This window comes from Hyla sarda, chromosome 5 (genome assembly GCF_029499605.1).
Source record: "Hyla sarda isolate aHylSar1 chromosome 5, aHylSar1.hap1, whole genome shotgun sequence".
NCBI lineage: Eukaryota > Metazoa > Chordata > Amphibia > Anura > Hylidae > Hyla > Hyla sarda.
The window spans coordinates 264,330,635-264,358,456 of record NC_079193.1 but is presented as its reverse complement, the minus strand read 5'-3'; the positions used below and the strand labels follow the sequence as shown (position 1 = coordinate 264,358,456).

The 27,822-nt window shown below is 42.1% G+C and overlaps 1 protein-coding gene across 2 annotated transcripts in view; it reads left to right on the top strand.

Annotated features, from left to right (window-relative positions):
• Window positions 1–27,822, top strand: part of SMCHD1 (structural maintenance of chromosomes flexible hinge domain containing 1) — a 449,735-nt gene that overhangs the window by 265,920 nt on the left and 155,993 nt on the right. For both annotated transcript variants that reach the window (XM_056521656.1, XM_056521657.1), the window contains exons 27-32: window positions 4,544–4,632; window positions 6,228–6,346; window positions 6,612–6,764; window positions 6,926–7,051; window positions 15,027–15,103; window positions 20,896–21,053. In XM_056521656.1, coding sequence (XP_056377631.1) covers window positions 4,544–4,632; window positions 6,228–6,346; window positions 6,612–6,764; window positions 6,926–7,051; window positions 15,027–15,103; window positions 20,896–21,053 — 722 coding nt within the window. The remainder of the gene's footprint in view (window positions 1–4,543; window positions 4,633–6,227; window positions 6,347–6,611; window positions 6,765–6,925; window positions 7,052–15,026; window positions 15,104–20,895; window positions 21,054–27,822) is intronic.

Below are 27,822 nucleotides of genomic sequence, written 5' to 3'. Positions count from 1 at the left end.
AGCCTGTTTTTTGTATGTGTCTTCATTACTGCTATTCCGCTTCAAACGGATGAATTGCCCGTATGGAATGCCTTTTTTAGTTGCATACCTGTGTGAGCTCTTAAAATGCAGCAAGGTATTGCAGGCCACTTCTTTCCTGTAACCCTCTGTGATCAATAGATTCTGCTCGTTTTTTTTATCTTATATCTAAGAAATCCAAAGTGTCCCCTCTAAAGTGACTGGTGAACAACATGTTCTCCGAATTTGCCTCTTTTAAGATAAGAGACAAACTCGGAGAACTGCTGCTCACTCCCGGACCATATTACCAAGATGTCATCTACCTACCTGGCATAATTTTCAATATATTTTAGGTAGGGATTGCCATGAGTGTAGATGTATTTTTCTTCGAAAATTGCTAAGAAAAGATTAGCGTACGTGCAGGAGACCGATGTGCCCATTGGGGTTCCGGTCTCCTGCCTGTACCAGGTGACTGCATGTTTGAACGTGCTATTTGTAAGGCCGAACTGTAGACCTTCACACACTAATTCTATAAAGGCATTGGACTTTCCTGTCTGCACAAGATATTCCTTTACAGCCTTTACACCCGTATCGTGTGGGATACGGGTGTACAGGCTGACTACGTCAATGGAGCATATCTTGAAACCTTTTTCCCAGTACATGTTGTTAACTATTTGTAATAGATGACTAGTATCTTTTATATAAGATGGGATCGATGCCAGCAAAGGGTTCAGGAGCCAGTCCAGGTACTGCGAAAGGTGCTATGTCACTGAGCTTATCCCTGCCACTATGGAACGTAACATTTTCTATACTCTTCTGAGTTTAGACTCAGACCAGGCTCCGAAGATATTGGGTGCACCCCATAACCAGTCTGCGAGACTCCCGTGGCCACATTGGACAACTGTATGATGAGCTAAGAAGGTACGTTTATATTATTTTCCCTCATCCCTTTGTTTTTTTTTTTTCTTTCTTATTTTAAAAAAACGTATGTATTGATTATTTTTTTCCTCACAGGTATCCTGAAAAATTCCTTAATTTTAAGAGGATACCTATGGAGGCCATTGACAAACTGCGGGACATTCTTGGTCCTCACCTCCTTCATCAGGATACAAAAATGTGTCAAGCTATCAGTCCTACAGAAGGTTTGTTGATCACGTTGTGGTAAGTAGACTAAAAATGTTTAAAATAGTATTCAATACGCTTGGATTTTTAGTTAAGGGACAGCTGCAAACCCCTAGCTGTGTCAAACATTGCAGGGAACTTGCTAATCAGAAATGCAATACATAATATTCTAGAAAAAGGAGCTGCGAGTTTTAATTAAGGGACAGCCGAAAATCTCTGTTAACATGTATTATTGATAATGTACAAATTTTCTTTTTTTTTTCTTTCAGATATCTTGCAACAGGGGAGAGTTTTGCATCATTGCACCTCCAATTCCGGGTTGGTAAATCTACCATCTCTGGAATTGTGAAGTCAACATGCCACATGATCTGGCAACACTTGCAGCCCATTTCGATGCCCAGTCCAACCCAGGAGACGTGGCTACAGGCAGCAGCAGGCTTTCAGTCTGTAGCCCAATTCCCAAACTGCATATGCGCCGTCAAAGGGAAGCGTGTACGAGTGCCACCGCGATTTCAGTGGTCCTGATGGCGGTGGCTGATGCAAATTATACGTACAATGCCATCAACATTGGCGCCTATGGTATTACTGGGGACTCACAGGTGCTGAGGACATCAGAATTTGGGCAGCAAGTTTTGCAAGATAAGGTGACTCTGCCTCCACCAAGACCTCTTCAGGGTACCACGCATCCAATCCCCTTCGTCTTGGTATCGGATGAGGCTTTTCCTCTGATGACCAACCTGCTGCGCCCATACCCACAGAGCGGACTGGATGCCCGAGAGAGAGTCTTCAATGCATGCTTAGCCGGGCACGGCGCTTCATTGAGTGCATCTTCGGGATCATGAGTAGGAAGTGGAGGATCTTCACCTGTGCAATGCAGTTGGATGAGGCCACAGTTGATGCAGTCATCAAAGCTGCGTGTGTCCACAACTATGTCCGTGACTATAATAGCCCCGACATAGAAGTGGACACACAGGAGGCTTTGAATGATGAGCCGATCAACTGGGGCTCAGGTCGTCCATCCAACCGTGCTGTACTTATGAGAGAAACCTTCGCTCACTATTTCATGTCCCCCAAAGATGCCATGTCTTGGCAAGTTTAATCAGCCTTGGTGATCAACAAATGTTCTGTGAAATTGATGGCTAAGACCTGAAGCAGTTTGTCAACGGTCTCCATAGATGTCCTCACCTCATGGGATACCTTCAGTCAAGTCGTCTTCTATCTTCCGGTGTGGTCTTCCCCTCCCTAATCATCATGTGAACTATCCGTCTGCAACTGATGGCTTCTGTCCTACCTGTTGGACACTACTTCGAACCACATGTGTATTAAAAGTGGTGTTAGACTTGTGGTGTTCGTCCATGCCAATTATGTGAACAACTAAATGTGTTGTCGATTTTAAAACACCCTATGTTATTAAATTTTTTTTTTAAATGTTATGATGTTTTGTATTTTTATTTTTTAATGGTATAAAGATAGAAAAAAGGGGTGATAGAGAGAGCACGGTTACATTTTAATTGAAATTGACATATGTAGGTCAAATTAGTAAGTATCGTGGGAACTAGGTCAAGAAGCTGCCAAGGCACATTACCGGAGGTGAATGGCCTCCATCATTGATGTACAGGTATGTGTAAAGAGTATTTAGCTACCCTACCATAGCAACCAATCAGCTTGCTTCTTTCATTTTTAGAGACCTGTGAAAAATAAAAGTAGTGATCTGATTGGTTACTATGGGCAACTGAGTTTCCAAAACTGAGGTCACTCCAGCAGTTGCAAAACTACTACTCCCAGCATGTTGGACTATATAGTAGTATATAGTATAGGTCATTGTTTCCCAAGCTGGGGCGCCATTGCCTTTGTTTCCCAAGCCGGGGTGCCATTAGCTGTTGCAAAGCTACTACTCCCAATGGGACATAGTTTATAAACTACAACAGAGCTTGGTTGAATCACAAACTATAGCAATAGGTAACAACATACCTCCGTAATCAGCACATCCAGATCCACTGGCATCTTTAAGGTCTTAATTATTATTATTTTTTTTTTCTTTACATTTTGCACCACTATATAGGAAGATTACAGGTGTATGCACTTGAGAGAAGTCTTAAAATGGCAGATTTTGCCCTCCCACCAATTTTTCCCCTCCCTTTCTTCCTCCTCTCTAAATTCCGCAAGTATGAAAAAAGCATTTTTACTGGCGGGATTTTGTTAGCGTGCATTTCTCGAGAATTCCTCAGTCTGAACGGGCCCTCATAGGTAAAAACTGCATGGATTATGACCCCAAAAACCATACTGATTAAAAACCTGGTTGCATTTTTTTCCTGTACAGAAAAAGTGACCTTATACTTCTTTCACACGTTTCCGCTTTAAAGCTTCCAGTGAAATCAGTGTGGCTTTAATAAAAGCCACATTGAAAACCAAATCAAAATCCTCAATCCTCCTCCTTTTTCTTGGTTGAACATGCCCTTACTATATACTAATTTGGGCATGTATGTATTATTTACGCTTTAAAAAAAATGTATATTTCGAGCAAAAGGGTGTGTGTTAATGTTTTTTCTAGAAAGTATGTTAATTATAGTGAAAGCAGACTTACAGTGTATGGGCTTATTAGACAAAACATGGAAATAATATTTAGATTACAGATAATGTAATGTCATGTAGCCTTGAAGCTGTCTCTTTGTTTTTGGTGATTCGTAAACATTCATAACTCTGATACTCTGATTAGACCCAGAATGGCTCTGACTTTGACATTTGTCACTAAAAAACATTGTCAGCTTTACTGGCAGGTTGTCTTTGAGCAGCCTGTGCAAAATGTCTGCTAATATTGTTATATACATTGGGATAAGTATTCATTGTATTATTGTCATTGCTTCCCAAAATGTGGGTCAATACTGACCATGACTTTCCTTAGAACAAGGCTATCGTGCTGGCCTGTTATGTTTTTGCACCTTCAGAGGCAAAGGAGTTCACTTGAAACTTTATTCTTAGTTTATCTTTGTTGACTTTTTGCACATTTTGCACTAGGGACACAGTAAGGCTAAGTTTCCACTTGTTTTTTTTTTTCCTGGAAGTTATTGGAATACTACCACTGCAGTTTTTGAGCCAAAGTCAGAAGTGGATCCATAAGGGAGGAGAAGTGTAAGTCCTTCCTTTATATGTCCTATTCCTTTTGAATACATTTCTGGCTTTGGCTCAAAAACTGCAGTGGCAGATATCCAAAAACTGCCAGAAAAAAGTGGAAACTTAGCATTATGGTGGCTCTGTGAGACTGTGCCACATGTATATTATCCATGCATTTAATATGCATGGATGTTTTCTGCTGCTTAGTGTCTCCATGGTTAAGTCTTTTGGGAGCCCTGTCTGCAAGTATATGCAAATAATCTGATAGTGTATGTTGGGATATTAACATGAAGTGTTCTTTGAATGATTTCAGGCCTATCCCTGATGAACCAAAACATTTGAAATGCAAGTTAAAAGGAGACAATGTTATCCGCATTGGTGAAGAGCTAAAACATGATATTGGTTAGTAATCTGTTTGAAATTGAATTACAAGATGCCTTTACTTCCATTTAAAAAGGCATAAGATGCTATATAGTAAAGTAATTAGTGCTCATGGGCTGGAATTTGTACAATTAGAAATGTTAGATTGTGGTGGTGGGAGCTGTGTACACATGCTACATGTCTTAATCAGGAGAGTTCAACCAAACACAAAAACATGGGGGCTCAACCTCTATTTGAGAGTACATATCAGGGTACAAAGCAGTATATCCCAATAGCCATATACAAAACAAAAGGAGAAAAAAAGCGGGTATACTGAAGTGTAGTACACACCTATCAACAACAATATTCTGTATAAAATATTAATCTTTATTAGCAAATAATGTACAAAAATACATGGATAGGAAAAGACACAGTACTATTAAAATTGTTCTAACCAAAACAACCTCCTACAAAAACATGAGGGAAGGATATAACCACCCTCAAGAGGTAGGCAGATAATACTAGTCTGTCTAGAGCCCCAGCCTCATGTGTAAACCATATATGTGGCAGAAAAAACTACCTAGTGTGCATAGTCAAATTACACAGTATAGCATCAAGCCAAAGTAATGTTGCCCTATACTTTATATACAGGCTGAACTGGCAATCCTACAGAGCATAAGTATAGCAATGAACGTAAAAGTAAAACGTGCAACCAGTGCAGGATACCATACAGGGATTAGACGGATGCAGGTATAAACAGGTCACAACATGTGCCCCCCAGAGTCCTACGTGTTCCGTCGCTGTTAGGCAACTCCATCAGGGGTTGTCCTGTGTGCAGAAGTGGATGTTACAGATAAACACTTCATGGGTAAGGTGCAGAAGATGTGTTATGCAGCTCCACTCTACCTAAGGGTACATTCAGACAAGCTGATTGTCTGTGCCTATTTTGCTGCAGTTCCGCCGCTGCTGAAGGAGCGCTGTATGCTGACTTTACATATGCCTGCTCGGTGCGGCAATATGCCGCTACAAGCAGACACACTGCATTGTGTGAGTCGCCGCACGCATGCGCAGTATACTCTCACATCACGGCAGCTCTCTGCCTAGCTCATTGAGCAGGGGGAGCGGCCGCAATGTGTGCGAGTACACCGCGCATGCTCGGCAACTCGTACATCACTTCAGTGTGTCTGCACGTAGCGGCGTATTGCTGCTCTGAGCAGGCACATGTAAAGGCACCATACAGAGGTCCTTCAGCAGCGGATCTGCAGCATAAAATACGCTGTAAATCCACTCGTCTAGACGTACCCTAAAGGTGTTTATTTGTGCACAGAGGCAAAATAAAGATGTAATGCACCACCTCCGTAAATCAGGCTCTAAGGCAATATTTCCGAACCAGTGTGCCTCCATCTATTGCAAAACTGCAACTCCCAGCATGCTGGCAGTTGTAGTTTTGCAACAGCTGAAGGGTCATTGGTTGGGAAACACTGTTGTAAGGACACTTTATTAGTGTTGGACCTCTAAAAATAGTTTGAACCTCATTTTAAAAACAGAATTAAATATCATCCTTTTCTTTTGTGTTTTAATTAATATTTTATAGAGCTAATCCTGCTATATTGTCACTTTCTTTTTACAATTTACAGAATTAATAGTAACTGACCAGTATGGAAATAAGATAGAAACAATGTCCCAATCTTGTCTTGAATTTTTGAATGTTTCTGGAAAAAATCTTGACAAAGGAAAAATAAAAATGTTTTTTCAGGTTAGTAGTTAATGATGGTCATGTATAAAGATAACCTTTTCATTGCTTATGGTTTAAAAATTGTTTTAAGTTTATGCATTGCCTACAAAAACGAAGCAGCTGACACTTGACGAAGAGCATTATATTGGGGCTAAAATTGAAACTCAATTGAAGGTCAAATCTGAGCTATGCTAAATCTATTTATTTTACATTTTTATAGTGGAAAAAGGTTGTAAGGAATATTTCCCTTGGATTTAGTCTGTGACATTTTTTTTCTGCTTTTCAGAATCAATCTATGATTGTCAGGGGGATAGCATTTTTTGTCGGACCCCTTGAGGAAATAGAGTTATGTTTTGCATGGAGAAGTCTTTCAACTTTTCTGAGACTGAGACTTGTTGCAGGGCCACCATCCAAAATTTGTCTAGGAGAATGGAATAAGGTTAGTTATACTTTTTTGCTTTTGGAAGCAATAATTGGTATGCTTATATTCTCTAGTTACTCAAAGCTCTATAATTTATATAAAGCATGTTGCCTTAAGTTATTTCTATAAGTTGGTAAGTTTTCTTCCTTGCTTAATTCTAACATAACTTAATATATCAGTCTATTACAGTGGTATCTGGAAAAAAGGTTCAAATGCCTATAGTTATCCAGCTTTATGATGAGTGGGGTAATCCATCTCCAGAGCCAAATGTGAAGGTCACACTAATAAAGGACATTGTTCTAAAGGTACTAGATCTGAATTAGATATTGATTGTCTACAGAACATGTGTAAAATCTGCTGTTTATATTGTGGTAGGTTCTTGTTTGTAAGTATTGTATGTCATATAATTCGGTCTGTAAGCTGAATATTTGGTTATCTGGTAAAGTGCTAATATAAATCTATGCCCAATCATTGAGAGAGTCATAAAAGAACTGAGCAGGACACTTCACAAGACACTACAGAGCAACATGGGGAATCATATGACTGGAGAAGCAATAAGGCCAGTTTTTACAAGCGTAGTACAGGCACATTTCTTAATCCATTTAATGGCTGCAGGTTCTAGATCAACTGCAGGTCTAATGACCCAAACAGACAGTTTAATAGGGATATATACTACTGAAAAAAATAATGGGAACATTTAAACAACACAATGTAACTCCAAGTCAATCACACTTCTGTGAAATCACACTGTCCACTCAGGAAGCAACACTGATTGACAATCAATTTCACATGCTGTTGTGCAAATGGAACAGACAACAGGTGGAAATAATTCAATTAGCAAGACACCCCAATAAAGGAGTGGCTCTTCAGGTGGTGAGCACAGACCACTTCTCAGTTCCTATGCTTCCTGGCTAATGTTTTGGTCACTTTTGAATGCTGGCAGTGCTTTACTCTAGTGATAGCATGATACAGAGTCTACAACCCACACAAGTGGCTCAGTTAGTGCATCTCATCCAGGATGGCACATCAATGCGAGCTGTGGCGAGAAGGTTTTCTGTGTCTGGCAGCGTAGTGTCCAGAGCATGGTGGCACTACCAGGAGACGTGTAGGAGGCTGTAGGAGGGCAACAACTCAGCAGCAGGACCGCTACCTCCACCTTTGTGCAAGGAGGAGTACTGCCAGAGCCCTGCAAAATGACCTCCAGCAGGCCACAAATGTACATGTGTCCACTCAAATGGTCAGAAACAGACTCCATTAGGGTGGTATGAGGACCCGACGTCCACAGGTGGGAGTTGTGCTTACAGCCCAACACCGTGCAGGACGTTTGGCATTTGCCAGAGAACACCAAGATTATGAAATTCGCCACTGGCACCCTGTGCTCTTCACAGATGAAAGCAGGTTCACACTGAGCACATGTGATAGACGTGACAGAGTCTGGAGACGTCGTGGAGAACCTTCTGCTGCCTGCAACATCCTCCAGCATGAACGGTTTGGCGGTGGGTCAGTAATGGTGTGGGGTGGCATTTCTTTGGGGGGCCGCACAGCCCTCCATGTGCTTGCCAGAGGTAGCCATTAGGTACCGAGGTGCTATTAGGTACCGAGATGAGATCCTCAGACCCCTTGTGAGACCATATGCTGGTACAGTTGGCCCTGGGTTCCTCCTAATGCAAGACAATGCTATACCTCATGTGGTTGGAGTGTGTCAGCAGTTCCTGCAAGAGGAAGGCATTGATGCTATGGACTGGCCCGCCTGTTCCCCAGACCTTAATCCGATTGAGCACATCTGGGACATCATGTCTCTCTCCATCCACCCACGCCACGTGGCAACACAGACTGTCCAGGAGTTGGCGGATGCTTTAGTCCAGGTCTGGGAGGACATCCCTCAGGAGACCATCCACCACCTCATCAGGAGCATGCTCAGGCATTGTAGGGAGGTCATACGGGCACGTGGAGGCCACACACACTACTTAGCCTCATTTTGACTTGTTTTAAAGGGGTATTCCAGGAAAAAAATTTTTATATCAACTGGCTCCAGAAAGTTAAACAGATTTGTAAATTATTTAAAATAAGGTGCAGCTCACAACAGGACCGAGGTAATTAGAGCTATAGCCGGACCCCACCGGCAGCAAAATAAAAATATAGTCAAAATAATAGCTTATACCTCTAGGACCTCACCAACCTAGGTGCATAATGATGGAGGGGGAAATAAATTAAAATATAACAGCGTTACTCCTATAAAAATTTTATTAAATATAAATAAAATATCAATTTACACATTAAATTGGCACTGTAAGATGATAATCCCACTGGGCCCTAGTGGGGTATTAAAGAAATTTATTGGAATAAATATTGAGATGGATAATATCCAATAATCAAATGGATAGTGTCCAATAATCTAGTATTCCAGTGTTTCTGAAGGGAAAAGTCCGTTAGTCCGCAAACGAACGAAAGAAAAGCCCGTTTTGTGACAGTGAGTCACTTAAAAAATATTATATATATTATATTATTATAATATATTATCTGGAGATTGACTGACTTTATTTTTTAAGTGACTCACTCTGTCACAAAACGGGCTTCAGACACACTGGAATACTAGATTATTGGACACTATCCATTTGATTATTGGATATTATCCATCTCAATATTTATTCCAATAAATTTCTTTGATACCCCACTAGGGCCCAGTGGGATTATCATCTAACAGTGCCAATTTAATGTGTAAATTAATATTTTATTTATATTTAATTAAAATTTTATATGAGTAACGCTGTTATATTTTAATTTATTTCCACCTCCATCATTATGCACCTAGGTTGGTGAGGTCCTAGAGGTATAAGCTATTACTTTGACTAGATTTGTAAATTACTTCTATTAAAAAATCTTAATCCTTTTAATAATTATCAGCTGCTGAAGTTGAGTTGTTGTTTTCTGTCTGGTAACAGTTCTCTCTGCTGCAGCTCATAAGTACTGAAAGGATTAAGATTTTTTAATAGAAGTAATTTACAAATCTGTTTAACTTTCTGAAGCCAGTTGATATATAAAACATTATTTTTTTCTGGATAACCCCTTTAAGGACCTAGTTGGATCAGCCTGTAGTGTGGTTTTCCACTTTGATTTTGAGTGTGACTCCATATCCAGACCTCCATGGGTTGATACATTTTATTTCCATTGATAATTTTTGTGTGATTTTGTTGTCGGCACAGTCAACTATGTAAAGACAAAAGTATTTCATTCGATTAGTTCATTCATTTCTCACAAGGTCTTAGGTCCATGATGATAATGTATTTTTTTTTATGTTATAACGTATGTAATTTTGTAGAGACTATTTGTTCTCCACTATCTGTAGGTTACTTCCCTTGAAGGGGATATCCAGTAATAGAAAAACAGCTAATGTTTTCTAATAAGAGCACCACACCTGTCCTCAGATACTGTGTGGTATTACAATTTGGCTTGAATTGAATTCATTGAACTGAGCTGCAGTACCACACACAACCTGAGAACAGATGTGGCACTGTTTTTTGGAAGAAATCAACAATATTATTCTAATCCTTGATAATGCCTTTCTTTCAGAAATGTTTGGTAAACAATTTAACTTCTTAAGGACACAACCCTCCCCTGTCAATCCTAAAGATGCTATGGTCATTACTGACCATGGCATCAGTTGAGGTAAAGGAAAACTGTCACATGTTCACTCCCGTACTGACGGATAGTGTGGGGGATGCTGATTCATATGATAAAGGCAGAGAAGTGTGAAAAGCTGACACAGCTTGGCCCAATTAAAACAGCTCCATGCAGTAAACTGGCAGGTAGAAAGCTGGTGTGTCAAACTGCAAACCCCAGACGTACGTCCCATATCGGGTGCTCAATCCTCTAAGGCAAAGTCCATATAGAAAAACATGTGCAAAGATGTAGGAGGCACTCACCAACGGGGTAACGTGAAAATATTTCTTGACTTTATTAACCTCTTCAGGACATAGGGCGTATGGATACGCCCTGCATCCCGAATGCTTAAGGACCGAGGGCGTATCCATACGCTCGTGGGAATTCCGGCCCCCACCGCTAGCCGGTTGGGGACCGGAGCCGGATGCCTGCTGAAATCGTTCAGCAGGCATCCCGGCATATCGCCCAGGGGGGTCATTATGCCCCCCATGTCGGCGATCGCCGCAGATAGCTGGACAATTCAGTCCAGCGATCTGCGGCGATTCCGGGTCAATCGGGTCTCTAGTGACCCGGTGACCCGGAATTACTGGCTGTTCGGGGCCGTCTCTGACGGCCCCGAACAGCCAGAGCCTGCAGGGGTGAGGTGGCACTGGTGCCACCTCACGATTGCCCTGATTCGTCGGCCGGATTACCGGCCGACCAATCAGGGCGCCTGCTGCGGGTGTCACTCCCGCACCCGCTCCGCCCCTCTTCCGGAGGACGTGAGCGGGTGCGGGACGTGCACCCCGGGTGCTGGGGACCCCGATCCCCGGCGTCACTGTTGGGATCGGGGCCCAAGGAGCAGCGGCGGCGGTGACGACGAGGGACTGACTCTCCGACGTGGATCGTTGGAGGTGAGTGACAGCCTCCTGCTGTTGCTTAGCAACAGCTCCCAGCATGCAAAAAGGGCATGCTGGGAGCTGTAGTTATGCAACAGCAGGAGGAAGACCACCACAACTCCCAACATTCCCTTATGGGCATGCTGGGACTTATGGTTTTGCAACAGCTGGAGGCACATTTTTTCTAATGAAAAGTGTACCTTCAGCTGTTGTATAACTACAACTCCCAGCTTGCACAAACAGCTAAAGTGCATGCTGGGAGTTGTAGTGGTGCATCTGCTGGTTGCATAACTACAACTCCCAGCATGCCCGTTGGCTGTCGGTGACTGCTGAGAGTTGTAGTTTTGCAACAGCTGAAGGCACACTGGTTGTGAAACTCAGAGTTTTTTTTTACCTAACTCAGTGTTTCACGACCGGTGTGCCTCCAGCTGTTGCAAACTACAACTCTCAGCAGTCACCGTACACCATGCACCGTACATGCTGGGAGTTGTAGTTTTGCAACAGCTGGAGGCACACTGGTTGTGAAACACTGAGTTAGGTCACAAACTCCGTGATACATAACCAGTTGTTGCAAAACTACAACTCTAAGCAGTCACCGACAGCCAACGGGCATGCTGGGAGTTGTAGTTATGCAACAGCTGGATGTCCCCCCCCCCCCCCAATGTGAATGTACAGGGTACACTCACATGGGCGGAGGATTACAGTAAGTATCTGGCTGCAAGTTTGAGCTGCCGCAAACTTTCTGCTGCAGCTCAAACTGCCAGCGAGAAACTGTGAACCCCCCGCCCGTGCGACTGTACCCTAAAAACACTACACTACCACAAAAAATAAAATAAAAAGTAAAAAACACTACGTATACACATACCCCTACACAGCCCCCCTCCCCTCCCCAATAAAAATGAAAAACGTCTGGTACGCCACTGTTTCCAGAACGGAGCCTCCAGCTGTTGCAAAACAACTCCCAGTATTGTCGGACAGCCGTTGACTGTCCAGGCATGCTGGGAGTTTTGCAACAGCTGGAGGCACCCTGTTTGGGAATCACTGGCGTAGAATTCCCCTATGTCCACCCCTATGCAAGTCCCTAATTTAGGCCTCAAATGCGCATGGCGCTCTCACTTTGGAGCCCGGTCGTATTTCAAGGCAACAGTTTAGGGTCACATATGGGGTATCTCCGTACTCGGGAGAAATTGTGTTACAAATTTTGTGGGGTATTTTCTGCTTTTACCCTTTTTAAAAATGTAAAATTTTTGGGAAAACAAGCATTTTAGGTGAAATTTTTTTTAATTTTTTTTACATATGCAAAAGTCGTGAAACACCTGTGGGGTATAAGGGTTCACTTAACCCCTTGTTACGTTCCCCGAGGGGTCTAGTTTCCAAAATGATATGCCATGTGGTTTTTTTTTTGCTGTCCTGGCACCATAGGGGCTTCCTAAATGCGGCATGCCCCCAGAGCAAAATTTGCTTTCAAAAACCCAAATGTGACTCCTTCTCTTCCGAGACCTGTAGTGCGCCAGCAGAGCACTTTTCACCCCCATATGGGGTGTTTTCTGAATCAGGAGAAATTGGGCTTCAAATTTTTAGGGGCATTTTCTGCTATTACCCTTTTTAAAAATTAAAAATTTTTGGGAAAACAAGCATTTTAGGTAAAAATTTTTTTTTTTTTTTTTTACATTTGAAAAAGTCGTGAAACACCTGTGGGGTATAAAGGCTCACTTTATCCCTTGTTACGTTCCCCGAGGGGTCTAGTTTCCAAAATGGTATGCCATGTGGTTTTTTTTTGCTATTCTGGCACCATAAGGGCTTCCTAAAGGTGACATGCCCCCCCAAAAACCATTTCAGAAAAACGTACTCTCCAAAATCCCCTTGTCGCTCCTTCCCTTCTGAGCCCTCTACTGCGCCCGCCGAACACTTTACTCGAGAGAAATTGGGCTACAAATACAAGTAAAAATTTTGTCCTTTTACCCCTTGTAAAAATTCTAAAATTGGGTCTACAAGAACATGTAAGTGTAAAAAATGAAGATTGTAAATTTTCTCCTTCACTTTGCTGCTATTCGTGTGAAACACCTAAAGGGTTAAAACACTTACTGAATGTCATTTTGAATACTTTGTGGGGTGTAGTTTTTATAATGGGGTCATTTATGGGGTATTTCTAATATGAAGACCCTTCAAATCCACTTCAAACCTGAACTGGTCCCTGAAAAATACTGAGTTTGAAAATTTTGTGAAAAATCGGAAAATTGCTGCTGACCGTTGAAGCCCTCTGGTGTCTTTCAAAAGTAAAAACTCATCAATTTTATGAGGCAAACATAAAGTAGACATATTGTATATGTGAATAAAATAAAATAAATATTTGGAATATCCATTTTCCTTACAAGCAGAAACCTTCAAAGTTAGAAAAATGCTAAATTTTTAAATTTTTCATCAAATTTACGGATTTTTCACCAAGAAAGGATGCAAGTATCCCCCCCCCCCCCCCCCGATCTCCCTAACGGGGTGCCGCCATAAGCGCTCACGGTGAGCGCTAAGGCTCGTAGCGTCGACCTAGAGGTCGACGGTGACGCCCGGTCTCCTCCCCGTCCCCATACAGTTCTATGGGGGATGCAGGGAGGCACGAATGCTGCTTCCCCGCCTCTCCCATAGAGATGTATGGAGGAGGCGTGTCGGCCGCGACATCATGCTGTGGCTGGCACGCCCCCTGCACGGGAGAGCCGAGGCCCCGTACAGGAGATCGCCGGGGGCCCCAGCGTTTGGACCCCCGCGATCAAACCCTTATCCCCTATCTTGAGGATAGGGGATAAGTGTTTGTAACGCTGCAGATGTCCTTTAAGCGCTGTTAACTGAGGAAGCGCTGTGAAATGGTGAAGTGAAATAGCTATTACCTTCACTTGGTTGACTGCTTCCATATTTGTCTGTTCCTGCTCCTGTATGTCTTAATAAAGTCAAGAAATATTTTCACGTTACCCCATTGGTGTGTGCCTCCTACATCTTTGCAGGTCTGATTAATATGATCCCTACCTTGCCCGGATCCGACCAGCCGTTCGCCCACAATCTTAGTTCTTATTTTATATATATATATATATATATATATATATATATATATATATATATATATATATATATATAATATGTATATGTGCAAATGTGGCTGTAACTGGCACAGGCGGGGTTTTCAGGAGCCTAGTACCACTGTGGCATCAGCGCCGCCCGCTTATGAATGTTCATCTTTCCGGCTCTACCTCTCCCTGCCGCTTCTAACTGGTCTTCACTGCGCATGTCAGGAAGCGGCACGTGTGCAGTGAAGACCAGTTAGCGGCGGGGAGAGGGAAAGCCGGAGGGAGGGGGGGATGAATATTCATAAGCGGGCGGCGCTGATGTCACAGTGCTACTAGGCTCCTGAAAACCCCACCTGTGCCAGTTACAGCCACATTTGCATATATAGAAAAACTAAGGTTGTGGGTGAAAGGCCGGACGGATCCGGGCAAGGTAGGGATCATATGAATCAGTGTCCCCCGCACTATCAGTCAGTACCTGTGGTTAGTGCGGGAGTGAACATGTGACCAGTTTCCTTTAACACTGCCAAGAGCAGTGTGATCTTGGTCTCTGCAGCAGGAAAGGGATTTAAAGGGCTGGAGGGGAAAACAAAAATGAAAATTGTATGTGCGCAGGGCCAAATCCCGCTGTGTCCTCAATGGGTTAGTAATATGTTAACTGACTGACTTATTTTTTTTTTTATATTTTCTAGATTACTCCATTTCTTCAGTATAAAACAGATGCCAAAGGTCAAGCAAATTTGGGATTGGTTACCTTCTCTGCACCGAAGTATGAGTCCTTTTAACCTACATATATATATATGTTTTATTCAACACCCTCAGTGTCTGTTTTGGAAAGTCCCCTACACCCTGCCATTGAATTGTGCTTCCAGTCAGTGGCTTAATTACCACTAAGCCAACTAGGCCTAGGGTGGCAGGTTAAGGGGGTGGCAGAAATGCCGCCACATGATACACCACTGGACAGAGGAGCATAGCACCAGCTGAACATTAATGTAACAAAACACTAAGAAGAGGGGAAGTCAGAGGCAAGCAAGGGTCAAACTAGACTGACAACAAGGCACAAAATAGCAGGCTAAATAATAAACTGTAAAGAGACAAGAGTTCAGAGAAACATATGAGACAGACTAAAGCTGTAATGCGCTTTAACCCCTTAACAACACAGGAAATAAATGTACGTCCGGGGGAGGTGGTACTTAACGTACCAGGATGTACATTTACGTCCTATACCTTACCGTGAGCATCGGAGCGATGCTTGGGTCATACGCAGCAGGTCCCGGCTGCTGATAGCAACAGGGACCTGCTGGTAACGGCCGACATCTGTGATCGCGCGGATGTCCACCATTAACCCTTCAGATGCTGTGATCAATACATATCACAGCATCTGCAGAAGTGCAGCACTTAATGTGGACGATTGGATCGCCCGCAGCGCTGCAGCAGCGATCTGATCATCTGTAATGGCGGACAGAGGTCCCCTCACCTGCCTCTGTCAGTCTCCCGGCGTCTGGTCTGAGATCGAGCAGACCAGAGCAGAAGATAGCCGATAACAATGATCAGTGCTATGCCCTATACATAGCACTGAACAGTATTAGAAATCAGGATAAGGAAAAGATAAAGATGTGTAGCTTACTTATGATACAGAGGGGATATAGTGCTTGAGGTTAAAGGTGATACCCCCACCCAAGGGGCCTAATCTAACATGAGGGGAAAAAAAAAAAAAAAAAAAAAAATGTATATGTGTATATATATATATATATATATATATATATATATATATATATATATATATATATATATATAATATATAGAAACCAGTCCTCTAAAGCACTAGGGGTATAGTAAAAAGCAATAGAGGAAAGAGAGAATAAATCAATAGTATGTGGATCCAATTGTTTGAGTGAAAATAGAAGTGTATTTATTATATAAAACAATATAGGGTATACAGCCAATCACCTAGCAGGGCCCTTGCAGGTGAGAAGTAGATATTAGGATAATAAAGTAATGTAATATAATATTAAAATGATGATGGAAATGATGGTAACAATAATGGCAATAAAGCAATAAAATAGCACAAAAAAGCAAAAGATGAGTGAATATCCGCTGTTAAGATAAAAAGTCTCTTTTCAATAATCACAAGTCTCTTTGAAAAAATGCAAGGACAAAGTCCATCAATGGTGTGAGCTAGTACCACGAATATTGCAAGTGCCGGGAGTATAACAAGTGTCATATAGTCTCATAGAGTCTCAATAGTAGCGCTTATCATCAGTGGTAAATCGTGGGAATAATTCAGTTGTGAGCCCTGCAACAGTGTTGCGTTCTTAAACACAGTAGCAAGTCAGCTCAATCTGTAAGTATATTGCAATTCCAAGAACAATGTAGCGAATGTATCGCGGTGCACAGCACCACTCACCCTCCTCAACGAGCTTGTACAGCCGCGATATCTTTAGAAGCGGTGCCTGTCTGTGTTCCAGTCGGGGTGAGTGGTTCTCCGGGGGCTCCGAGTGTCCTGGGCTGGCACGGAGAGGCGTCCGGCCTAGTAGGGTGGTGTCCAGGAGTTTTGCCGTCCGGGGCTGTGGATGAATGGATGGCTGACAACAGGTGCGTGTCTGAATGATGCGCTAGCAGTGCGCGCGTTGTGGCGGTCCTGATACCGCAGACATCCAGCGGTTGCAAGTCGTTTATTGAGCGGATAGTCTTTAAAGTGATATACACTTAATGTCTTTGTGCTTTAAACAGGGTCAGACGCGTTTCAAAGCCACGGGCTTTTTCTTCAGTGACCAAAAGGGGATGTATTAGAAATCAAATGATTGCTATAAATAATCCACTATGGGGACTATTAAAGTGTAAAAATAAAAGTAAAAAAATTTGAAAAATCCCCTCCCCCAATAAAAATGTAAATTGTCAATTTTGCCCCCAAAAAGTGTAAAATAATTTTTTGTTTAATAAATATATTTGGTATCGCCGCGTGCGTTAATATCCGAACTTTTAAAATATAATGTGAATTATCCCTTACGGTGAACGGCGTGAAGGTAAAGGTCCAAAATTGCTGCTTTTTTTATAACCTTTTATTCCCTATTTTTTTTTTTTAAATGTTTCAAAAGTTTTTTATATATGCAAACGTGGTATAAAAAAAAATTACACATCACGGCGCAAAAAAATGAGCCCTCATATAGTTATAGGTCTGCAAAATAGAGGGATTTTAAACGCGCTAGTTTGGTTAGAAAGTGTGCGATTTTTTTTTCAAGCGGTAGAATAGAAAAGTATGTAATCATGGGTATCAGTTTAATCATATTGGCCACAGAATAAAGAAAACAGGTCTATTTTACCGTAAAGTGTACAGCATGAAAACAAAACCTTACGAAATTTCCAAAATTGCGGTTTTCTTATCAATTTCCCCACACAAATAGTATTTTTTTGGTTGTGCCATACATTTTATGGTAAAATGAGTGATGTCATTACAAAGGACAACTGGTCTTGCAAAAAAACAAGCCCTGATACTAGTCTGTGGATGAAAATGTAAGAGTTATGAGCAAATAATATTAAAATAAAATGGTCTGAGTCCTTAAGGCCCAAATGGGCTGAGTCCTTAAGGGGTTAAACATGAGCAGGGCTGGGATACTGTGCAGGGATTTTAATATCCCTAATCGGACTGGCGCCTGAAACTCCTGACCAGGTGACATCGCTAAGGGAGGAAGCTGGTAATTGCTGTACACTTTTAATGCACTGAGAAGAAAAGTTAAATCCTAAAAAGGAATGAATTGGTCTTAAACAGAAAGAGTTGTGGTCTTGGTAGGAAGGGATGGGGCACATTTAGTTTAGGGGTGCCAGAGTTTAGCCAGACCTGGGGCAGCAAAAAACCAAAATACACCACTGCCTCCAGTCTGTGCCCTACTTGTTTTTTTGTTTCATTTTGTACCTCAGCTGGCTATTTCTCTTGATAGGTGCCAGTCTTCTGCTGTCAGTGTTTTTTTTTTTTTTTTGTTTTTTTTAAAGATCATGAAATAATGCACACAAGGAAAGAATATCTTTATTATACAGTATGTTGCTGCTAGCTGTTTTTCTGTCACTGACCTGCCTACATCTCCATGGTAGGATCTGCACCCGGTAGTCTTAAACTGGTACTCAGCCCTTAGACATCTTATTACCTATCTTAAAAAAACAAGGGCGGACATTTTGCACATAGCATGCATCGGCTGGATCATGTCTGCGCTAGAACTGGCCAGAAATGCACAGTCTCCACAGATTACAGTGGATTTCAATGGGAATTGTACCAAAAGAATAAATGTGTTCATTCTTTCAGCGGACACCAGAATCAGAATTTCTGTGGCTGAAACATTTGCTGTGGAAATTCAACCATGTGCAATGTGCAGAAGAACCCTATTGAAAACAGTTGCACTCTGCTGCGACAATATTTTTCCAAAGTATTCCACACAGAACTTCTGTTGTCTGAACATGGATAATGCGTGCTCCCGCCTGCTCCAACAGATAACCCTGCCTCCTTCTGCCGATAACTTTGCCACCTTTATGAACATGCTGAGGAAGAGGGGATGAATATTTATGAAGAGGTCAGAGCTATTAACAGAAAAGGCTGCACCAATTTTTGCCTAGCAAGAAGCGTTAAAAACAGGGTCACCCGCAGTCAGTATATTCAGGTTAATGCCGGTGACCCTGCTGTCAGTTTCCCTTTAAGGGCAGGGTCTCACACGGTGCATCTGCAGCTTATCTCACTTCAGATGCGCCTTCGGCAGTCACAGAGGGACTGCAGAGCAAACTCTCAGCTGTGGCTGGGTAGTTTTGTGTGTCCTTGTGTAGTGGCGGATCTCCCACTGTAAAAATCCACCGCTGTAAGCAGACACACAGCTCTGCACTCCCTCTGTGACTACTGGCAGCGTATCCACGGCATGAAATATGCTGCAGATGCGCCCTATGTGACCCTGCTCTAATGTAATGCTTTGGATCTGTTTTTTTAATAGCATTTAGAGAAATTCTTTAAAGCAAGCCTTATGGACAAATAGGCAACAATAGAGAGGAGCTGTCCCATTCACATGAATAGGAAACATGTTTGGGTATGCTCTGTCATTTATTGCCTTACCTATCTACTGGTGTCACCCTTCACTTCAATTGTGTATTGATCTCTCTCCAACAACCTCTTCCTTATCACTGCAGACTAAACAGGAAGTGTCAGCTTAGTTTTAGGCCTAATGGCCAAAATGAAAACTGCAATATAGATAGCAAATCTATAAAAATAAACCACCAACAATTCTTTATAAAAACTTGATTTAAACAATAGATCATTTTCTGATGACACAATCTCTTATAAGTGGCATGGATTTCTGGGAAGATGCAGCGTCTGCTGTTAAAGTAACACATGCTTCTACAATAGGGTTGATGTGAACTTCATAGCCTCATATGACCAATTTTAAAAAAAAAATTCACTATTGCTTTGTCCTAGGTTCTTATTAGCCAGCAAAATAGACATGCTGGTTACACATTAGGTCCAGTTTACATTATTTTTATTTCTTCTCTCCACAGAATTTTCTAAATAGTTGAGTTGGTAGCCTTAGCACAGTTTTTTATAGCTATGGAATTGCAGTCCTAATATGCAGAGGTGGACAACTTTCTTTCCCCTTTACCATGGCCACAACCACTTTGTCACAAGCTTTTTAGCCAAGAAAAACTGTACACTAGTGTTAAGCAATGTGGTGTTTTAATAGAATAGTTATCAAAGAAAGTTTTCACTTTTTTTTGGAAAGCTTCACATAAAGAATGCCTGAAGAACTGCTTGGAAGAGTTACTTCCAGTGGTGAGAGGCCTGCAGATTTCACCTTCTCTCTTTTTATCTTGTATATAAAAAAAAGATTGACTATGATCTGATTTGCTATGAGCAATACCTCATGTTTCAGCATTTGGAGATGTTATGGCAATGAGTAAAAATAATTCAGCATCTTATATCAGAGTTAAAAATGCAGCAGGGGATATAAGAATTGAAGTATAAGTATTATTCAATATATATATTCTACTAGACCATGGAGGAAACATGACTATTAGGTCCACTTTCCTAACTAAGGTAAAAAAAAAAAAGAAAAGCTATTCATAGTGTGAAAGCTCAATTTGTACTTTAAGACACTTTCTCCTAATGAAGACTCACCATTGTATATACTGTACAATGCAGGCACACTCCGATAATCCTCCTTTCTGTAACATAAGTAGCATAAAACAGAAATGAGGGGGTTACAGATCAGCTTGCAGTGATTAGATTGAGAGGCACAGCAGACTCGGGGAGGAAGTGAATGCATGGTGAGCAAGGGTGGGCTCATTGCTTGCCTCAGACACACTTTTTCCTGAGCAGTGGATGTCAGAATAAGTGAGCAGCAGAACAGAGGGATTTGTGAGCCAAGTACAGATGCTAGACACACAGTCATGTAAAGCATCTGCATGAATTAGTGATAAGCAAATAGAAGCATATTTTTCTGTGATATGAAAGGTATGCTTTAAATGGTGATTTCTTTTTTGAGAAATAATATTTTTATAGTTACAATACTATTCATTTTCTTTTCATTTTAGGGGATTATATACTTTGCAGTTTAAAGCTTTGAATACCAAGAATATTATAGAAAGTTCTCCAATAAAGATAAACCTTGTGTCTGACCCTGATAAACCAGCCACTGTTTCTTTAAAGTTTGATAAAGATGTAGAATTTAATGCTGGAGGTGTATTTCCTGGTAAGTATATCCGTTAGTATCTGTTTTAACAATATATTTCTTGAGTAATCCACAATAATAACAATAAAGCAGCGGTAGATACCCAACCTCAAATGTGAACAAACACAATAGTAAATAGTGTGTACACAGATTTTGTACAGTAGATGAACATTTGTTTAAAAGAGTATGCTTCTCAAGGGAAAGAAGGCTATTTACCCACTGCGAAAGAAATCTGTGCAGATTATGACTAAAGATTTTCTACTGCAACATGCTTGATTCTGCTACTTAAAGCGTTACTGTCATTAGTAAGAAAATGTATTTAAAAAAAAATGCTCAACCCCTTTGGGGATGGAGCCTATTATGACCCTAAGGACTGGAGCATTTTTTGCAAATCTGACCACTGTCACTTTAAGCATTAATAACTCTGGGATGCTTTTACTTATAAATTTGATTCAGAGACTGTTTTTTCGTGACATATTCTACTTTGTTAGTGGTAAATTTTCGTTGATACTTGCATAATTTCTTGGTGAAAAATTCAAAAATTTCATGAAAAATTTGAAAATGTTGCATTTTTCTAACTTTGAAGCTCTCTGCTTATAAGGAATATGGATATTCCAAATAAATTATATATTGATTCACATATACAATATATCTACTTTATGTTTGCATCATAAAATTGATGAGTTTTTACTTTTGGAAAATATCAGAGGGCTTCAGCAGCAATTTTCCAATTTTTTGCAAAATTTTCAAAATCAGAATTTTTCAGGGACCAGTTCAGGTTTGAAGTGGATTTGAAGGGTCTTTTGGTTAGAAATACCCCATAAATGACCCCATTTTAAAAACTGTACCCCTCAAAGTATTCAAAATGACATTCAGTAAGTGTGTTTACCCTTTAGGTGTTTCACAGGAATAGCAGCAAAGTGAAGGAGAAAATTCAAAATCTTCATTTTATACACTGGCATGTTCTTATAGACCCAGTTTTTGAATTTTTACAAGGGGTAAAAGGAAAAAATCCTCTCAAAATTTGTAACCCAATTTCTCTCGAGTAAGAAAATACCTCATATGTGTATGTCAAGTGTTCAGCGGGTGCACTAGAGGGCTCAGAAGCGAAGGAGCAACAATGGGATTTAGGAGAGTGAGTTTTTCTGAAATGGTTTTTGGGGGGCATGTCCCATTTAGGAAGCCCCTATGGTGCCAGGACAGCAAAACCCCCCCACATCGCACACTATTATGGAAACGACACCCCTCAAGGAACGTAACAAGGGGTACGGTGAGCCTTAACACCCCACAGGTGTTTGACAACTTTTTGTTAAAGTCGGATGTGTAAATGAAAAAAAAAAAAAAAATTTCCACTAAAATGCTGTTTTTTCCCCAAATTTTACTTTTTTACAAAGGGTAATAGGAGAAAATGCCCCCCAAAATTTGTAACCCCATTTCTTCTGAGTATGGAAATACCCCATGTTTGGACGTCAAGTGCACTGCGAGCGAACTACAATGCTCAGAAGAGAAGGAGCGCCATTGAGCTTTTAGAGAGATCATTTGTTTGGAATGGAAGTCGGGGGCCATGTGCATTTACAAAGCCCCCCGTGGTGCCAGAACAGTGGACCCCCCCCACATGTGACCCCATTTTGGAAACTACACCCCTCAGGGAATGTAATAAGGGGTACAGTCAGCATTTACACCCTACTGGCGTTTGACAGATCTTTGGAACAGTGGGCTGTGCAAACAAATTACATTTTTCATTTTCACGGACCACTGTTCCAAAAATCTGTCAGACACCTGTGGGGCGTAAATGCTCACTGTACCCCTTGTTACATTCCATGAGGGGTGTAGTTTCCAAAATGGGATCACATGTGGGTATTTATTTTTTTGGGTTTATGTCAGAACCGCTGTAAAATCAGCCACCCCTGTGTAAATCGCCAATTTCGCCATCAAATGTACATAGTGCGCTCTCACTCCTGAGCCTTGTTGTGCGCCCGCAGAGCATTTTACGTCCACATATGGGGTATTTCCGTACTCAGGAGATATTGCGTTACAAATTTTGGGGGTCTTTTTTTCCTTTTACCTCTTGTGAAAATAAAAAGTAAAGGGCAACACCAGCATGTTAGTGTAAAATGTTTTATTTTTTTTACACTGGTGTAGACCCCAACTTTTCCTTTTCATAAGGGGTAAAAGGAGAAAAAGCCCCCCAGAATTTGTAACACAATTTCTCCCGAGTACGGAAATACCCCATATGTGGCCCTAAACTGTTTCCTTGAAATACGACAGGGCTCCGAAGTGAGAGAGCGCCATGCACATTTGAGGACTAAATTAGGGATTGCATAGTGGTGGACATAGGGGTATTCTATGCCAGTGATTCCCAAACAGGGTGCTGACAGACCGTGCATGCTGGGAGTTGTACTTTTGCAACAGCTGGAGGCACACTGGTTACCTAACTAAGTATTTTACAACCAGTGTGCCTCCAGCTGTTGCAAAACTACAATTCCCAGCATGTCTGATCACAGAAGGGCATGCTGGGAGATGTAGTTATGCAACAGCTGGAGGTACGCAACTACAGCTCCCAGCATGCCGAGACAGCTGTTTTCTGTGTGGGCTTGCTGGAATTTGTAGTTTTGCAACATCTGGAGTGCTACAATTTAGAGACCACTGAACAGTGATCTCCAAACTGTGGACCTCCAGATGTTGCAAAACTACAACTCCCAGCATGCCCAGACAGCAAACAGCTGTGTGGGCATGCTAGGAGTTGTAGTTTTGCAAGATCTAGAGGGCAATATAGAGATCACTGTGCAGTGGTCTCTAAACTGCAGACCTCCAGCTGTTGCAAAACTACAAATTCCAGCATGCCCACACAACAAACAGCTGTCTGGGCATGCTGGGAGTTGTAGTTATGCAACATCTGGAGGGCTACAGTCTAGAGACCACTATAGTGGTCTCAGACTGTAGCCCTCCAGATGTTGCTAGGGCCGTCCTCTTCTGCCGCACGCCGCCGCAGATCTCCGTCGCCGATCGCCGTCGCTCCGCTGCCTCCGGAGGGGTAAGTGGGCTCCGGCGCCGCTCCTCTTCGTTTTCCCCGTTCTGCCCCGCCTATTGTGGGTGGGCAGGACGCCTCAGATCTGCTATTGGTGGTCGTGTCTAGACCACCAATAGCAGGGATAGGAGGGGTGGCACCCATGCCACCTCACTCCTATCGCTTTAAGGGGGATCGTGGGTGTCTTAGACACCCGCGATCCCCTTCTATTCCGGGTCACCATAGACCCGTAACGACCCGGAATCGGCGCAAATCGCAAGTGTGAATTCACTTGCGATTTGCGCCGATCGCCGACCCTGGGGGGGCCCATCGTCTAATGATAGATATCAGCAGTCACCCCGGCCCGGTCCCCGCCCGGCGCGCGGCGGGGACCGAAATTCCCATGGGCGTATGGATACGCCCTTCATCCTTAAGTACCAGGACGCAAGGGCGTATGCATACGCCCTTCGTCCCCAACAGGTTAAATCAGTGTTGTATTATGCCCTAAGACCTGTATGCATAATAATATGCATGTGTTAATATGTAAAATACATTTTTATCTATATATTACTGTGATTAGTCTTCTGAATTTCTCTGAGGCTTGGGATGTATCCCCTGGAGCATGATGAGGTTCTCTCCTCCCCCTCCCCTGTGATGAGGTCTGCACAAACATTTTTAAATTTGCAAAGCATATTAGCTAAATGTATGCTCTATATAACTGTAGTGCAGCCATGTGAAATTATATGGTGCAAGGACAGAAGAAAAACCAGCATCTTGTGCTAAAATATAAAGATTTTTACATTTTCACAGCTTTGTAACCAAAGTGCATGCTTTTTATAACCCTAAAGCAGCCATGAGGAACCTATATGGTGCACATACACAAGAAATAAGTTAATAAAATGAGAAACCATTTTGCATATAAATAATAGTTTAGCACCTTGTATTGCTTGTAACTGTGCATGTGAATGTTTCTCCTGAAGAGGCTGCAAGCTGTCTGCATCCTTTCTGTGCTCTGAGGAACAGCATGGATATAACCACACCTCCCTCCCCTCACAGATTTTGGTCCTTTAAGAAAAAAAAAAAAAAAAAAGACGAAAAAATACTGAATTTTCGGGGTTTGTTTCCAACATTAAAAAGACAGAGACCCCTATTGACCATTTTTTTTATGTTTTTCACATCTTTAGCAATCAAATATTTTAATAAAGTATATTAGGAAAATGCATAGTTTTTAACCCCTTGGGGGCCGGAGTCCATTATGACCCTAAGGACGGGAGCTTTTTTTGCAAATCTGACCTGTCATTTTATGCATTAATAACTTTGGGATGCTTTTACTTATAAAGTAGAATATGTCACGAAAAAACTATCTCTGAATCAAATTTATGTTATTGGTAAATTTTTGTTGATACTTGCATCATTTCTTGGTGAAAAATTTGAAAAGTTCAGGGAAAATTTGGCATTTTTCTAACATTGAAGCACTCTGCTTGTAAGGAAAGGGGACATGCCAAATTGCATATTGATTCACACATACAAAATGTTAACTTTATGTTGGCATCATAAAGTTGACTTTTTTTTTACTTTTTGAAGACATCAGAGGACTTCAAAGTATAGCAGCAATTTTCCAATTTCACAATTTCAAGATCTTAATTTTTCATGGAGCAGTTACGTTTTGAAGTGAATGAGGGTCTTTATGTTGGAAATCCCTTATAATGGACCCCATTATGAGAACTGCACCCCTCAAAGTATTCAAAATGACATTCAAAAAGTTTAACCCTGTAGGTGTTTCACAGGAATAGCAGCAAAATGGAAGAGAAAAATCTAAATCTCCAATTTTTTACACTAACATGGCATTTTAACCCCTTTTTTTTTTTTTTTCATTTTTACAAGGGGTAAAGGGTAAAAAGGCCCCCAAAACTTGTAATTTTCTCTCAAGTAAGGAAATACCTCATATGTGGATGTAAAGTGCTCTGTGGGTGCACTAGAGGGCTCAGAAGGGAAGGAGCGACATTGGGCTTTTGGAGAGCGAATTTTGCTGAAATGGTCTTTGGGGGGCATGTTGCATTTAGGAAGCCCCCATGATGCCAGAACAGTAACAAAACAAAAAAACCACATGGCAGTCAATTTTGGAAACTACACCCCTCAAGGAACCTAACAAGGGGTACAGTGATCCTTAAAAATGTGTAATCCCATCTCTTCTGATTAGGGAAATACCTCATATATGGATATAAAGTGCACTGCAAGCGACCTACAATGCTCAGAAGCAGGGGCGTACCTAGAGCATTTGGCACCCGGGGCGGACCCTTTGTTTTTTCACCCCCCCCCCCCCCCCCCCCCCACACACACACACACACACACACACACACACACACACACACACACACACCAAAAAAAAGGCAAGGGCCTCTGCTAGGCTCTGAAGCTCGTCAATCTTCTGCCACGCTCCTATTCCACCCAATTCCCACACACAATAAATTAAAATGTATATATGTAAGAAACACTTTAACGTAGGTAAATTTCCATGACCAATAATACTGGTATACAAGGAGTAAATATATACCACCACACAATAACTGGATAATACCACCATACTGTACTGAATAAAACCACTATATACAGACCAGTATATTATAAAGAATCTGTATACAATATAAGTGATTATATACAGGACCATATGGCGGTAGATATCAGCTGTACACAGGCTGTGTATACCATATAAGTGATTACAGTTACATTTTGGGACTCAAAATTACGTCTTTTCTGATCAGGGGCGTCCTCTTTCCTTTTCTTCTCCGTCCGGATAAGACCGCCATGTGGATCTCTTAACATCTTCAGGAAAAACATGTCAGTATGCAGAGTTACACCCCCCCTTTTTCCCATAGGTATATGCCGAGTTACACCCCCCCTCTCTTTCCCATAGGTATATGCAGAGCTACGCTACACCCCCCCCCTCTTTCCCATAGGTATATGCAGAGTTACACCCCCCTCTTCCCCATAGGTATATGCTGAGCTACACCCTCCTCTTCCCCATAGGTATATGCTGAGCTACACCCTCCTCTTCCCCATAGGTATATGCAGAGCTACACCCCCTCCTCTTCCCCATAGGTATATGCAGAGCTACACCCCCCCCTCTTCCCCATAGGTATATGCAGAGCTACACCCTCCCTCTCCGTCCCTTTCCCATAGGTATATGCAGAGCACCCCAACCCCTCTCCCTCCCTTTCCCATAGGTATATGCCGAGCTATACCCCCCTCTTTCCCATAGGTATATGCAGAGCTACACCCCCCCCCTCTTTCCCATAGGTATATGCAGAGCTACACCCCCCTCTTCCCCATAGGTATATGCAGAGCTACACCCCCCTCTTCCCCATAGGTATATGCTGAGCTACACCACCCTCCTCTTCCCCATAGGTATATGCAGAGCTACACCCCCCCCTCTTCCCCATAGGTATATGCAGAGCTACACCCTCCCTCTCCCTCCCTTTCCCATAGGTATATGCAGAGCACCCCAACCCCTCTCCCTCTCTTTCCCATAGGTATATGCAGAGCACCCCAACCCCTCTCCCTCCCTTTCCCATAGGTATATGCAGAGCACCCCAACCCCTCTCCCTCCCTTTCCCATAGGTATATGCAGAGCACCCCAACCCCTCTCCCTCCCTTTCCCATAGGTATATGCAGAGCACCACCCCTCTCCCCCCCCTTCCCTATAGGTATATGCAGAGCACCACCCCCCTCTCCCCCCTTCCCTATAGGTATATGCAGAGCACCCCCCTCTCCCCCCTTCCCTAT